Raw genomic sequence first — 13934 nt, 5'->3', positions numbered from 1 at the left:
GTAGGTCCAGTGGGAGAAGGCCAGGAGCGTTTCCTCCATCCCACAGCAGGGGGCGATCTCCTCTCCTGTGTTATTATTGTACTTCCTGAAATCTCCCGTCATGTTCCTCTCGATGGTCAACCACTGGCCGTCTGAGTGCCAGTGAAGAAGAGACATGTCCAGGAACCTAGGAGGGAGACGCACATTCATAACACATGTAACACGCACACATATTGTAATTCCATAGATATACACATATCAGCTGTGCTTAACCTCTCTGGGATATGTGGGACGCGTCCCACCTGGCCAAAAGCCAGGGAAAATGCAGAGTGCCAAATTCAAATAAATTACTATAAAAATCAAACTTTCATTAAATCACACATGTAAGATAGAAAATTAAAGCTACACTTGTTGTGAATCCAGCCAACATGTCAGATTTCAAAAAGGCTTTTCGGCGAAAGCAAATGATCTGAGGATAGCACCTCCGTAAATAAAGAGAGAAACCATATTTAAACCCTGCAGGCATGTCACAAAATGCAGAAATAAAATATAAAACATGCCTTACCTTTGACGAGGTTCTTTTGTTGGCACTCCAATATGTCGCATAAACATCACAAATGGTCCTTTTGTTCGATTAATTCCGGAGATATATATCCAAAATGTCCATTTATTCGGCACGTTTGATCCAGAACAACACCGGGTTCCAACTTGCCCAACATGACTACAAAATATCTCAAAAGTTACCTGTAAACTTTGCCAAAACATTTCAAACTACTTTTGAAAAATTTTACTCATTTTTCTCCCCAATTTTGTGGTATCCAATTGTTTTAGTAGCTACTATCTTGTCTCATCGCTACAACTCCCGTACGGGCTCGGGAGAGACGAAGGTTGAAAGCCATGCGTCCTCCGTTACACAACCCAACCAAGCCGCACTGCTTCTTAACACAGCGCTCATCCAACCCGGAAGCCAGCCGCATCAATGTGTCGGAGGAAACACTGTGCACCTGACAACCTTGGTTAGCGCGCACTGCGCCCGGCCCGCAACAGGAGTCGCTGGTGCGCGATGAGACAAGGACATCCCTACCGGCCAAGCCCTCCCTAACCCGGACGACGCTAGGCCAATCGTGCGTCGCCCCACGGACCTCCCGGTCGCGGCAGGTTACGACAGAGCCTGGGCGCGAACCCAGAGTCTCTGATGGCACAGCCGGCGCTGCAGTACAGCGCCCTTAACCACTGCGCCACCCGGGAGGCCCCTTTAGGTATTTTTTAACCAAAATAATCGCTAACATTGAAGACGGGATGATCTGTGTTCAATACAGGAAGAAAAACTGTAGCTAGTTTTCTGGTCACGCGCCTCTATTTAACAGTACACTTCAAGTGACCCTCGTTCAAGATGGCCGTACAGCTTCATTACACAAAGGAATAACCTCAACCAATTTCTAAAGACTGTTGACATCCAGTGGAAGCGATAGGAACTGCAAGAAGGTCCCTTAGAAATCTGGATTCCCAATGAAAGCCCATTGAAAATAGAGTGACCTCAAAAACAAAATATCTGAATGGTCGTCGGGGTTTCGCCTGCTAAATAAGTTCTGTTATACTCACAGACATGATTCAAACAGTTTTAGAAACTTCAGAGTGTTTTCTATCCGAATCTACTAATAATATGCATATCTTATCTTCTGGGGATGAGTAGCAGGCAGTTGAGTTTGGGCATGCATTTCATCCGGAAGTGAAAATACTGCCCCCTGTCACCAAGTTAACAGAGTAAGGGGGAAACGAGGTGAGTTTACCCCTTACTATGTTAAGCACTTTGAGTATCTCAGTTGGTAAAAAGACACTATATAATACAATCCACTATTATTATTATTACATGTGCACACACACACCACACACACACACACACACACGTGTACTAGTACTGAGTTCTAGAGTTGAGTACCAACCTTGGAGAATGAGGCATGTTTTCTGGTTTTACTTGGTTGAACACATGCATGAGTTTCTGAGCAGCTCTCTGTTGCTGTATCTCCTGTAAGGACAAAAACAGAAGGCCAGAATGATGCTATTAAGGGATGTAACAAATGCCAAGTAAAACATGAGGGTAAAAAAGAGGAGAGCGCATAACAAAAACAAGGTGATGTTCTGCCTTGTTGTGGAAAATGGATGTATATAAGTAGGGCCCAGAGTGTATGACCTGACCAGGGAAAGATCTGTCTTACAATAACCAGGGCCCAGAGTGTATGACCTGACCAGGGAAAGATCTGTCTTACAATAACCAGGGCCCAGAGTGTATGACCTGACCAGGGAAAGATCTGTCTTACAATAACCAGGGCCCAGAGTGTATGACCTGACCAGGAAAATATCTGTCTTACAATAACCAGGGCCCAGAGTGTATGACCTGACCAGGGAAAGATCTGTCTTACAATAACCAGGGCCCAGAGTGTATGACCTGACCAGGAAAATATCTGTCTTACAATAACCAGGGCCCAGAGTGTATGACCTGACCAGGGAAAGATCTGTCTTACAATAACCAGGGCCCAGAGTGTATGACCTGACCAGGGAAAGATCTGTCTTACAATAACCAGGGCCCAGAGTGTATGACCTGACCAGGGAAAGATCTGTCTTACAATAACCAGGGCCCAGAGTGTATGACCTGACCAGGAAAATATCTGTCTTACAATAACCAGGGCCCAGAGTGTATGACCTGACCAGGGAAAGATCTGTCTTACAATAACCAGGGCCCAGAGTGTATGACCTGACCAGGGAAAGATCTGTCTTACAATAACCAGGGCCCAGAGTGTATGACCTGACCAGGGAAAGATCTGTCTTACAATAACCAGGGCCCAGAGTGTATGACCTGACCAGGGAAAGATCTGTCTTACAATAACCAGGGCCCAGAGTGTATGACCTGACCAGGGAAAGATCTGTCTTACAATAACCAGGGCCCAGAGTGTATGACCTGACCAGGAAAAGATCTCAAATCAAATCTTATTGGTCACATACTCATGGTTAGCAGATGTTAATGCGAGTGTAGCGAAATGCTTGTCTTACAATAACCAGGGCCCAGAGTTTATGTTTAACGGGTCTTGTGGTCAGAAACTTCTGACCCTAAAAACAAACTATGATGTTATATACTGTATGTACATATATATGAAGTTTATACCCGCAGACAGAGTTGGAGGGTGGTGTCGCTGTGGAAGACCCTCTGCCAGGTGCAGACCACATCGGGCTGGATTGCTTTGACCACATATACGCAGCCCACCCTCAGGACATCCCTCTCGGCCCAGGTGCAAAGTACGAGCTTGGCCCTGCTCAGCCCCCCATCTAGACAGCCCTCGCTGGACAGCGGCTGCAGCATCGCAGACAGCCCCTTGGATGACCAGTAGGATATGGAGGACTCCGGGCCTGCAGCTTCCACCTCCTCCAGGGTGTAGACACTCACCTCCTCTCCCGCTGCCAGGGACCATGCAACCATGGGGAAGATGGGTATTAGGGAGGCAATGGCATGCTTTTGAATGCACCCAAAACAGAAACAATCAATTTCCACTAGCATTGCTACATTCTTTACAAATGCTAGTGAGATCATTCTAGAAATGGCTTAAAAAAAAAAGCTAACAAATTTAAGAACAGTTTGGAGAAACAACCACACCCTAGGGGAGTCTAAAATAATTGAAACGTCAAGAACTATCCCTTTAACATGATGGCCTAATGACTTACCCATTATGGAGACAGGTGTGAAAGGTATGGTGTGAGCAAGCCTCATCAGGTTGTTCCTTTCCATGGCTAAAACGACCACCACACATTTACAACACAACATACGATTAACATTTACATTTGAGTCATTTAGCAGGCGCTCTTATCTATCTTCTTACAGTTTGTGCATTCATCTTAAAATAGTTAGGTGCGGCATCCACATATCACTGTCATAGTAAGTACATTTTATCTCAATAAAGTAGCTATCAGCAAAGTCAGAGTTAGTAAGGGAGGAGGGGGGGTTAAGTTGGGGTGTAAGTTCACAAAAGGCACAACACAGAGTAATACGATGTAACGCAACATAACCAGACAAAAACAGGTCCTATAATTTAGCTATCAGATCTACTTTTTTTGTGTATGATTTATGTGATTGTTGGGGAGCACCTGAGTAGTGTGGGTCCAGGTCTTCTGTGGATTGAAATGTAGAGGATTTTACTAACAGACAAACAAACACGGCGAAAACAACCACGACAGACCAGAACATGAACGATTATAGTTAACAATTCCTCTTTTGCTTAGGAAGGTAAATATTCTAGCGGAAGGGGAAGCTAAGAAAAGTAAAGACAAGGAAAACTAATAGGTGTGATTTATTTTCTTTTTTTCCTTTAAAAAAAATACAAGCCATTAATACAGACAATGAATCAGGTTGCCTACCTTCACGTGTGATCCCACTTCGCCCTCTACAACAGAAGAACATACAGAAGTCACACAACTATCCCACACAACTATACACAACTTCAGTACTTCCACAGTGACCACTTTCTCCACAACTCTATCTAACCCTAACTCTAGCCCTAACATTAACCCTTATCCTAACCCTAAACTTAACCCTTACCCTAACCTTTATTCTAAACCTAACATTAGCCCTAACCCAAACCTTTATTCTAAACCTAACCTTAGCCCTAACCCAAACCTTTATTCTAAACCTAACCTTAGCCCTAACCCAAACCTTTATTCTAAACCTAACCTTAGCCCTAACCCAAACCTTTATTCTAAACCTATCCTTAGCCCTAACCCAAACCTTTATTCTAAACCTAACCTTAGCCCTAACCCAAACCTTTATTCTAAACCTAACCTTAGCCCTAACCCAAACCTTTATTCTAAACCTATCCTTAGCCCTAACCCAAACCTTTATTCTAAACCTAACATTAGCCCTAACTGTAACCTTATCAAGCAGTTGCTTATCCACTGATAGTTTGTTGATAGCATGACCATCTGTAGATCATCTATATGCAACTATATCAAAATAAAGTGTAACCATGTTTTCTTTCAAATACTAGCAGCGGTTGATTGAGCTTGCCTGGCGCAATGGAACCAAAGGGATGGTCCCAAAAAATGTTAATTCCGCCAATCCGGCACTCCAGGTAGGCTCAAACGCTCAAATTAATTTAAAGTTCAATAAAATTATTTGAACTCAGGTCTGACTCCATTTGGGCTTTTTACACTACTAAGCAGAACCAGGCCGAGACAAACTGAGTTGCATGGAGATGGCATAGTTACTGTACGCATCCAGCCTAGTAGCTGGAACCATGCTGAAAAGCATCATATGAAAAGGAAACATCTGAAACAGCAGAGTTTGGGTCGGTTCAGCACATGTAAAAAGGGTAAATGTGATCTCCAGGTACCGTCCCATGCAGACTTACGAGGACCTGCAGCTGACAGAGCAGGCCCAGCTGGTCCACACGGACTGACTGGAGTCCTGCTGGACAAGAGCAGGAATTACATAACAGTTATTGCATTGCATCAATAAATGGTTGTTTGCCATGTCATCGACTACACAGTGAGGCATCAGATTGATATGTCATACGATGTGGTGAGCTGATATGGTAAACATCTATCCAGACGGAGTTTTGGCAGGCAACAGCAATGTAGTGGGCCTGGAACATATCCATAGTCTTAGCTGAGCATCTTTAAACACTCTTTAACCTATTATTACTCCATGGGTCAGCAAGACAAATTTCACATATTTGTCCACTTTGGGGTGGCAAATTCTAATGATGATTTTCATTTTGATATACCCACAGTATGGAGGTAGCTACATTAAATGCTATGACCCCTATCCTGTTAGTTGGGCCAACAGGATTGAGGGTATGAAATGTAATTTTGTATTATCTGGGAAGAATCTTCTGAAACTAAGGCAATTTCATATGTTATTAACTTCATAGTACAACATATTAATATGGAACAATATGAATGGTAATGACATCCCTATAGGCCCACCTTTGGGGGGCAAAGGTCATACATAACTCATAACTCTATTATCACATGGTACCCGATGATAACTCCACCAAATTTCACAAAGAACAACAACAACATAAAAACATTGGAAAGGTTTTATACCTATGGTATACAAAGTCATCATATATTTTGTCTAGAATTAGTCCCAGCAGGAAGTGCTAGCCACCGTGCTTTTACACCTGCATTGTTTGCTGTTTGGGGTTTTAGGCTGGGTTTCTGTACAGCACTTTGAGATATCAGCTGATGTACGAAGGGCTATATAAATAAATTTGATTTGATTTGAAGTGGCCTATTTCTAAGATGGCCACCATTCATTTCAATGAGGAGGAACTGCATTGATTTTGCATGGCCATAACTGAATAAATATTTGGTGTAATAAGACCAATAATGGCTTAAAATGTGTGTTATAACGAGGACAACACAAACTGATGGTCCAAGTACGTCAGATATACTGTATGTATTTAGCTAAATATACCAGAATAGTGTTTGTAGAACAAAGAAGGTGGGCTATGCTTCATGATCAACAACTCAACTGTCGTAATGTAGATACTCTTTCGAAATGTTGTTCACTCGATCTGGAATAACTGTCGATTAAATGCCGACTCCACTACATCCCAAGAGAATTCTAATCGGTTATCGTTATGGCTGTTTGGATTCCTCCCCAAGCCGTCTTTATTTTAGGCATGTACACATAGTACAAAACATTAGGGCCACCTTCCTAATATTGAGTTGTACCCCCATTTGCCCTCTGAATTTGTCAGGACATGGTCTCTACAAGGTGTCGAAAGCGTTCCACAGGGATGATGGCCCATGTTGACTCCAATGCTTCCCACAGTTGTGTCAAGTCGGCTGGATGTCCTTTGGGCGGTGGACCATTCTCGAGACACACAGGGAACTGTTGAGCGTGAAAAACCCAGCAGCGTTGCAGTTCTTGACACATTCACATCGATGCACCTGGCACCTACTGCCATACCCTGTTCAAAGGCACTTCAATCTTTTGTCTTGTCAATTCACCCTCTGAACGGCACACAATCCATTTCTCAATTGTCTCAAGGCTTAAAAATCGACACTGATTGAAGTGGATTTAACAAGTGACATCAATAAGGGATCATTGCTTTCATCTGGATTCACCTGGTCAGTCTGTTTCAAGTTGAAGTTTTAATGTCATATGCACAAGTACAGTGAAATGCCTTTCTTGCAAACTCAAAACCCAACAATGCAATAATTAATAGCAATGTAATATTAGAAAAAAACATATGAGAAAAAATATGAAAAACAGCAATTTAGAGAAGAGGGCATACTACATACAGGGTCAGTTCCAACACCATATTTGCATGTGTAAGGATACTGGTGTGATGGAGGTAGATATGTATAGAGGTAAGGTGACAGGGATACTGGAGCGATGGAGGTAGATATGTATAGGGGAAAGGGGACTAGGCAACAGAACAGAAGATAAACAGAGTAGCAGCAGCTTGTATGTGAGTGAGTGTGCGTGTGTATGTGTGGAGTCAGTATAAATGTATGTGCATATTATGTGTGAGTGAGCAGATGATGGAGTGAGTGTGTGAGTGTGTAGGGCCCAGCGAGTGTGTAGGGCCCAGCGAGTGTGTAGGGCCCAGCGAGTGTGTAGGGCCCTGTGAGTGTGTAGGGCCCTGTGAGTGTGTAGGGCTCTGTGAGTGTGTAGGGCCCAGCGAGTGTGTAGGGCCCAGCGAGTGTGTAGGGCCCAGCGAGTGTGTAGGGCCCAGCGAGTGTGTAGGGCCCAGCGAGTGTGTAGGGCCCAGTGAGTGTGTAGGGCCCAGTGAGTGTGCATAGAGACAGTGCAAAACTAAAAATATAAGGTCAATAAGGATAAAAGGTTAACTCATACAGCCTGTGAAGCTATTTTGTTAGCTATTTATCAGTCGTATTGCTTGGGTATAGAAGCTGTTCAAGAGCCTGTTGGTGTCAGACGTGATAAACCGGTACCGCTTGTCGTGTGAAAGCAGAGAGAACAGTCTGACTTGGGTGGTTGGAATCTTTAAAGATTTTCCATGCCGACCTCTCACACCGCCTGGTATAGATGTCATGGAAGGGACAGGTGTTCCTAATGTTTTGTGCAGTCAGTGGTAATACCATTGACAGTTGTTACAAATAACCATCCCACAATAGGGAAGTGGTGGCTAAAAGTTCATGGACCCCCGGACCACCCGACACACAGCCAACAGAACACCCCACCCACTTCAGCCCACTACCTCGGTGTGGTGGAGACACAAATGGCAAATAAACAACCAATTACACTAACAAACTATAAAAGAACATAAACAAGAAGATTTTAAAATAGAACTACAAAAATACATACAGTGCAATCTAGTGGCCAAAGTCTAAATTGCACCTGGGCTAGAATAATGAATTATGCTGTTTCTCTTGCATTTCAAAGATGATGGCACAAAAACAAAAACAATAAAATAGGTTGGTTTTTCCTTTGTATTATCTTTTACCAGATCTAAAGTGTTATATTCTCCTACATTTCTTTCACATTTCCATAAACTTCAGTGTTTCCTTTCTAATGGTATCAAGAATATGCATATCCTTGCTTCAATGCCTAGCTACAGGCAGTTAGATTTGGGTATGTCATTTGAGGCGAAAATGGAAAAAAAGGGGCGGATCCTTAAGAGGTTTTAATATGAGGTCTACAAACAAACAGTTTATCTTTTCTTTCCCTTAACTTGTTCTTCCATTCTGTAGGAATTGCTGCCAGTAACTGATTGTTATTAGGATTTTAATATATTTGTATATTTGAATTCAACCATATGATTCGGCTCTGAATTTCAGTCAGTCTTGGTAAATAATTTGATATGATGGCAAAATTGTACAAAATACTATGTTTTTAAGATGAGATCCACCCAATAGAATGTTCCATTGCTGTTTGATGTATTCATTTTCAAAGAGCATGTGACCATTTCAACTTGTCTCAACATTCCTTTATCAGCCTGCAAACATTTTATTGCATAGACTCCCATACAACAAAACACATTGATATGATACCGACTCCAAAAGAGTAGCTGTGTATGTTTTTCACACCTTTAAACATACAGTTGAAGTCAGAAGTTTACATACACCTTAGCCAAATACATTTCAACTCAGTTTTTCACAATTCCAGACATTTAATCCGAGTAAAAATTCCTTGTCTTAGTTCAGTTAGGATCGCCACTTTATTTTAAGAATGTGAAATGTCAGAATGATAGTACAGAGAATGATATTTCAGCTTTTATTTCTTTCATTACATTCCCAGTGGGTCAGAAGTTTACATACATTCAATTAGTATTTGGTAGCATTGTCTTTCAATTGTTTAACTTGGGTCAAAGGTTTTGGGTAGCCTTCCACAAGCTTCCCACAATAAGTTGGGTGCATTGTGGCCCATTCCTCCTGACAGAGCTGGTGTAACTGAGTCAGGTTGGTAGGCCTCTTTGCTCGCACACGCTTTTTTTTACCAGTACCAGATTTTTTATTTTATTTATCCGTTATTTTACCAGTTAAGTTGACTGAGAACACATTCTCATTTGCAGCAACGACCTGGGGAATGAGGGGAGAGGACGGGATGAATGAGCAAATTGTAAACTGGGGATTATTAGGTGACCGTGATGGTTTGAGGGCCAGATCGGGAATTTAGCCAGGACACCGGGGTTAACACCCCTACTCTTACGATAAATTCCATGGGATCTTTAATGACCTCAGAGAGTCATGGATGTGTGATGGCCACTCCAATACATTGACTTTGTTGTCCTTAAACCATTTTGAAACAACTTTGGAAGTATGCTTGGGGTCATTGTCCATTTGGAAGACCCATTTGCGACCAAGCTTTAACTTCCTGAATAATGTCTTGAGATGTTGCTTCAATATATCCACATAATTTTCCTCACAAATGATGCCATCTATTTTGTGAAGTGCACCAGTCCCTCCTGCAGCAAAGCACCCCCACAACATGATGCTGCCACCCCCATGCTTCACGGTTGGGATAGGTTCTTCAGCTTGCAAGCCGCCCCCTTTTTCCTCCAAACATAACAATGGTAATTATGGCCAAACATTTATATTTTTGTTTCATCAGACCAGAGGACATTTCTCCAAAAAGTAAGATCTTTGTCCCCATGTGCAGTTGCAAACCGTAGTCTGGCTTTTTTATGGCGGTTTTGAAGCAGTGGCTTCTTCCTTACTGAGCAGCCTTTCAGGTTATGTCGATATAGGACTCGTTTTACTGTTGATATAGATACTTTTGAGTTTGAAGGTAGGCCTTGAAATACGTTCACAGGTACACCTCCAATGGACTCAAATGATGTCAATTAGCCTATCAGAAGCTTCTAAAGCCATGACATAATTTTTGGGAATTTTCCAAGCTTTTAAAGGCACAGTCAACTTAGTGTATGTAAACTTCTGACCCACTGGAATTGTGATACAGTGAAATAATCTGTCTTTAAACGATTGTTGGAAAAATTACTTGTGTCATGCACAAAGTAGATGTCCTAACCGACTTGCCAAAACTATAGCTTGTTTAACAAGGAATTTGTAGAGTGGTTGAAAAACGAGTTTTAACCTAAGTGTATGTAAACTTCCAACTTCAACTGTACAAAGCTACTCTTTTGGAGTGGGCATCATATCAATGTGTTCATAGGAATGGGGAGACAAAGACAAGACTCTTAAACCTTTGGACAACTGTACAAAGCTACTCTTTTGGAGTGGGAATCATATCAATGTGTTCATAGGAATGGGGAGACAAAGACAAGACTCTTAAACCTTTGGACAACTGTACAAAGCTACTCTTTTGGGAGTGGGAATCATATCAATGTGTTCATAGGAATGGGGAGACAAAGACAAGACTCTTAAACCTTTGGACAACTGTACAAAGCTACTCTTTGGAGTGGGAATCATATCAATGTGTTCATAGGAATGGGGAGACAAAGACAAGACTCTTAAACCTTTGGACAACTGTACAAAGCTACTCTTTTGGAGTGGGAATCATATCAATGTGTTCATAGGAATGGGGAGACAAAGACAAGACTCTTAAACCTTTGGACAACTGTACAAAGCTACTCTTTTGGAGTGGGAATCATATCAATGTGTTCATAGGAATGGGGAGACAAAGACAAGACTCTTAAACCTTTGGACAACTGTACAAAGCTACTCTTTTGGAGTGGGAATCATATCAATGTGTTCATAGGAATGGGGAGACAAAGACAAGACTCTTAAACCTTTGGACAACTGTACAAAGCTACTCTTTTGGAGTGGGAATCATATCAATGTGTTCATAGGAATGGGGAGACAAAGACAAGACTCTTAAACCTTTGGACAACTGTACAAAGCTACTCTTTTGGAGTGGGAATCATATCAATGTGTTCATAGGAATGGGGAGACAAAGATAAGACTCTTAAACCTTTGGACAACTGTACAAAGCTACTCTTTTGAGTGGGAATCATATCAATGTGTTCATAGGAATGGGGAGACAAAGATAAGACTCTTAAACCTTTGGACAACTGTACAAAGCTACTCTTTTGGAGTGGGCATCATATCAATGTGTTCATAGGAATGGGGAGACAAAGACAAGACTCTTAAACCTTTGGACAACTGTACAAAGCTACTCTTTTGGAGTGGGAATCATATCAATGTGTTCATAGGAATGGGGAGACAAAGACAAGACTCTTAAACCTTTGCCACCCCAGAGTGGACACATTTTTTCACTGGCCCACGGACTATTTCTAGAGAGATCTCTATATACAGTATAAATCTCCACACATCTTTATATATGGTTCTGGTACCTTTTCTTCTATTTTTACTTAACATCTTTATATTGACAAAACATAACTACTTATACATACAACACAAGATAAAATCTTACCTGATGTGAAAAAGCTACTTTCTGCAATGAATCCATGGGTTCAGAATCTGAAACAATATCGACACGAGAAGGTGAGATGGTGAACAGAATTGATCAATGGCAAAGATAGGAGGTCTGCCCTCTTTCTGTCTCTATGCGTACATACTGAGTGGGTTGGGGCTGGCAGAGGCAGACCAGCACACAGGCTCTCCTCCCCTGCGCCTCCTCTTTCTGCACACGTCGGAGAGGTATGAGTCCACCTCTTTCCCCTGAGAGCAGAGTGGTCAATGAAGGGTAATCTCAAATCAATCGATATACACAGACTATACACAGCTTTACGTGTACTGTTGTAAATAGCTACAGCTCTGTTCGACTGTGGCACCATGCAGGACCTCGTAGTAAATGGCAGATACCGTTTGAACAGTGTTCAGGGGTCTACTGTCTGTCTGTGTGTCTACTGTCTGTCTTACAGTGTCTGAAGAACTCTCCTCCAGGATCTTGACTGTCTTCCTGCCCTGACACCTCTCTCTGCTCCCTGAGGTCACTGCCAGATCAAACCAGTTGGACCACTCTGCAAAACACAACCAGGACAGGTAGAATCCCTTGAGAAACTGATTAGTGTCATGAAATGTTTTACCTTATTGGTATTTGTACTCGTACATGGATATATGATATATAATACAAATGTGAGGACGAAAAAAATATAACTGAGCGTTGTATGTATGTTGTTGCTAATGCTAACCAAGCATAAGAGCAATGTTCCCTCTAAACTGTGCCCCCGGGATTGACGTGCAGAATTCACCTCAGCCCACGCATAGAAGCACAAGATTGAACTCCATTAAACTTTTTAGAGTTTTCCCCCTTAGTTTACACTATCAACGTTTTCCCACTCCAGTGACGGGGTTGGCTACAGAAGGAGGTGTGGCCCCACAGCAAGGAGGGTGGTATGCTGCGGTAGGCCTTGGGGGTGTGGCAGGGAATGATGTCAACGTTGCCTCCTTTTCCCATTTATTAACGCTACTAACGTTTCCCTTTACTGTGGGAATTGTGACCTAATCAAAGCAATATTAGCCACTTTCAATGCAAAATACAAAACTTAATATGCAAGACTTAGTATGCAAAACTAACTATGCAAGAGATTTTGTCATAGGTAAAACACATCACTCAGACCATACTCATACTCTACACTCCACACAGTGTGGCATAACTAATCAGAGCTGAAGTAGGCCTATATGCAATTATATGCAACTAGACCATTGCCATACATGGATTTATGTAATCCACTTTGAACTGGACTGTATTTACAGCATGAGCGGTCGGGAATAGATGCAATTCTTTTGAGATCAAAGCGAGAGCTGCATGTAGCCATGTGTGCACATTTGTTCATATCCTTTGCTCATTAGTGAGTTATTAGTCCTGTTACAGATCAATTGTAGCCAGCAATAAGGGAGTGATTTCTTCCTACAAGAGCACAAAACGTGCACAGTTCGAGACATCTTTGAAAAGCGAGTCAGGTAAGGAGTTGTTTTGTCTTAAAAAAGCAGTGTTATATTTTGAGACAGGCTTGAATAAGCCAAGTATCTAATAGGCAGAGGGTAGCATAATTTGTCTGATTTTCTGTAATAATGGTATGGGAATAATAATTAATACAGATACAGTTGAAGTCGGAAGTTTACATACACTTAGGTTTGAGTCATTAAAACTTGTTTTTCAACCAATCCACAAATGTCTTGTTAACAAACTATAGTTTTGGCAAGTCGGTTAGGACATCTACTTCGTGCATGACACAAGTCATTTCGCCAGCAATTGTTTTCAGACAGATTATGCCAGTATTTCACTGTATCACAATTCCAGTGGGTTAGAAGTTCACATACACTAAATTGACTGTGTATTCAAACAGCTTGAAAAATTCCAGAAAATTGTATCATGGCTTTAGGAGCTTCTGACAGGCCAATTGACATTGTTTGAGTAAATTGGCGGTGTACCTGTGGATGTATATCAAGGCCTACCTTCAAACTCAGTGCCTCTTTGCTTGACATCATAGGAAAAAAAAAATCAAGTATCGAGTATAAAGTATAAACACGCAGCCGTCATACCGCTCAGGAAGGAGATGCGTTCTGTC

At 41.9% G+C, this 13934-nt stretch overlaps 1 protein-coding gene across 7 annotated transcripts in view; it reads right to left on the bottom strand.

Annotated features, from left to right (window-relative positions):
• The window catches only part of LOC118392972 (transient receptor potential cation channel subfamily M member 6-like), a 51286-nt gene that overhangs the window by 3823 nt on the left and 33529 nt on the right, over positions 1 to 13934 (bottom strand). For 4 of the 7 annotated variants that reach the window (XM_035785046.2, XM_035785051.2, XM_035785049.2 and 1 more), the window contains 10 exons: positions 12283 to 12383; positions 11979 to 12081; positions 11834 to 11880; positions 5373 to 5431; positions 4384 to 4409; positions 4114 to 4137; positions 3694 to 3759; positions 3140 to 3429; positions 1923 to 2005; positions 1 to 166 (listed from right to left, as the gene is read on the bottom strand). The exon at positions 1 to 166 is cut by the window's left edge and continues 40 nt beyond it. In XM_035785046.2, the coding sequence (XP_035640939.1) occupies positions 1 to 166; positions 1923 to 2005; positions 3140 to 3429; positions 3694 to 3759; positions 4114 to 4137; positions 4384 to 4409; positions 5373 to 5431; positions 11834 to 11880; positions 11979 to 12081; positions 12283 to 12383 (965 nt within the window). Of the gene's footprint in view, positions 167 to 1922; positions 2006 to 3139; positions 3430 to 3693; positions 3760 to 4113; positions 4138 to 4383; positions 4410 to 5354; positions 5432 to 11833; positions 11881 to 11978; positions 12082 to 12282; positions 12384 to 13934 lie in introns of those variants that run through there. The other 3 variants (XM_035785048.2, XR_004827473.2, XR_004827474.2) reach the window with 3 other exon arrangements.

Source organism: Oncorhynchus keta, chromosome 14, assembly GCF_023373465.1.
Source record: "Oncorhynchus keta strain PuntledgeMale-10-30-2019 chromosome 14, Oket_V2, whole genome shotgun sequence".
NCBI lineage: Eukaryota > Metazoa > Chordata > Actinopteri > Salmoniformes > Salmonidae > Oncorhynchus > Oncorhynchus keta.
This window is presented reverse-complemented; position numbering and strand designations above follow the sequence as displayed.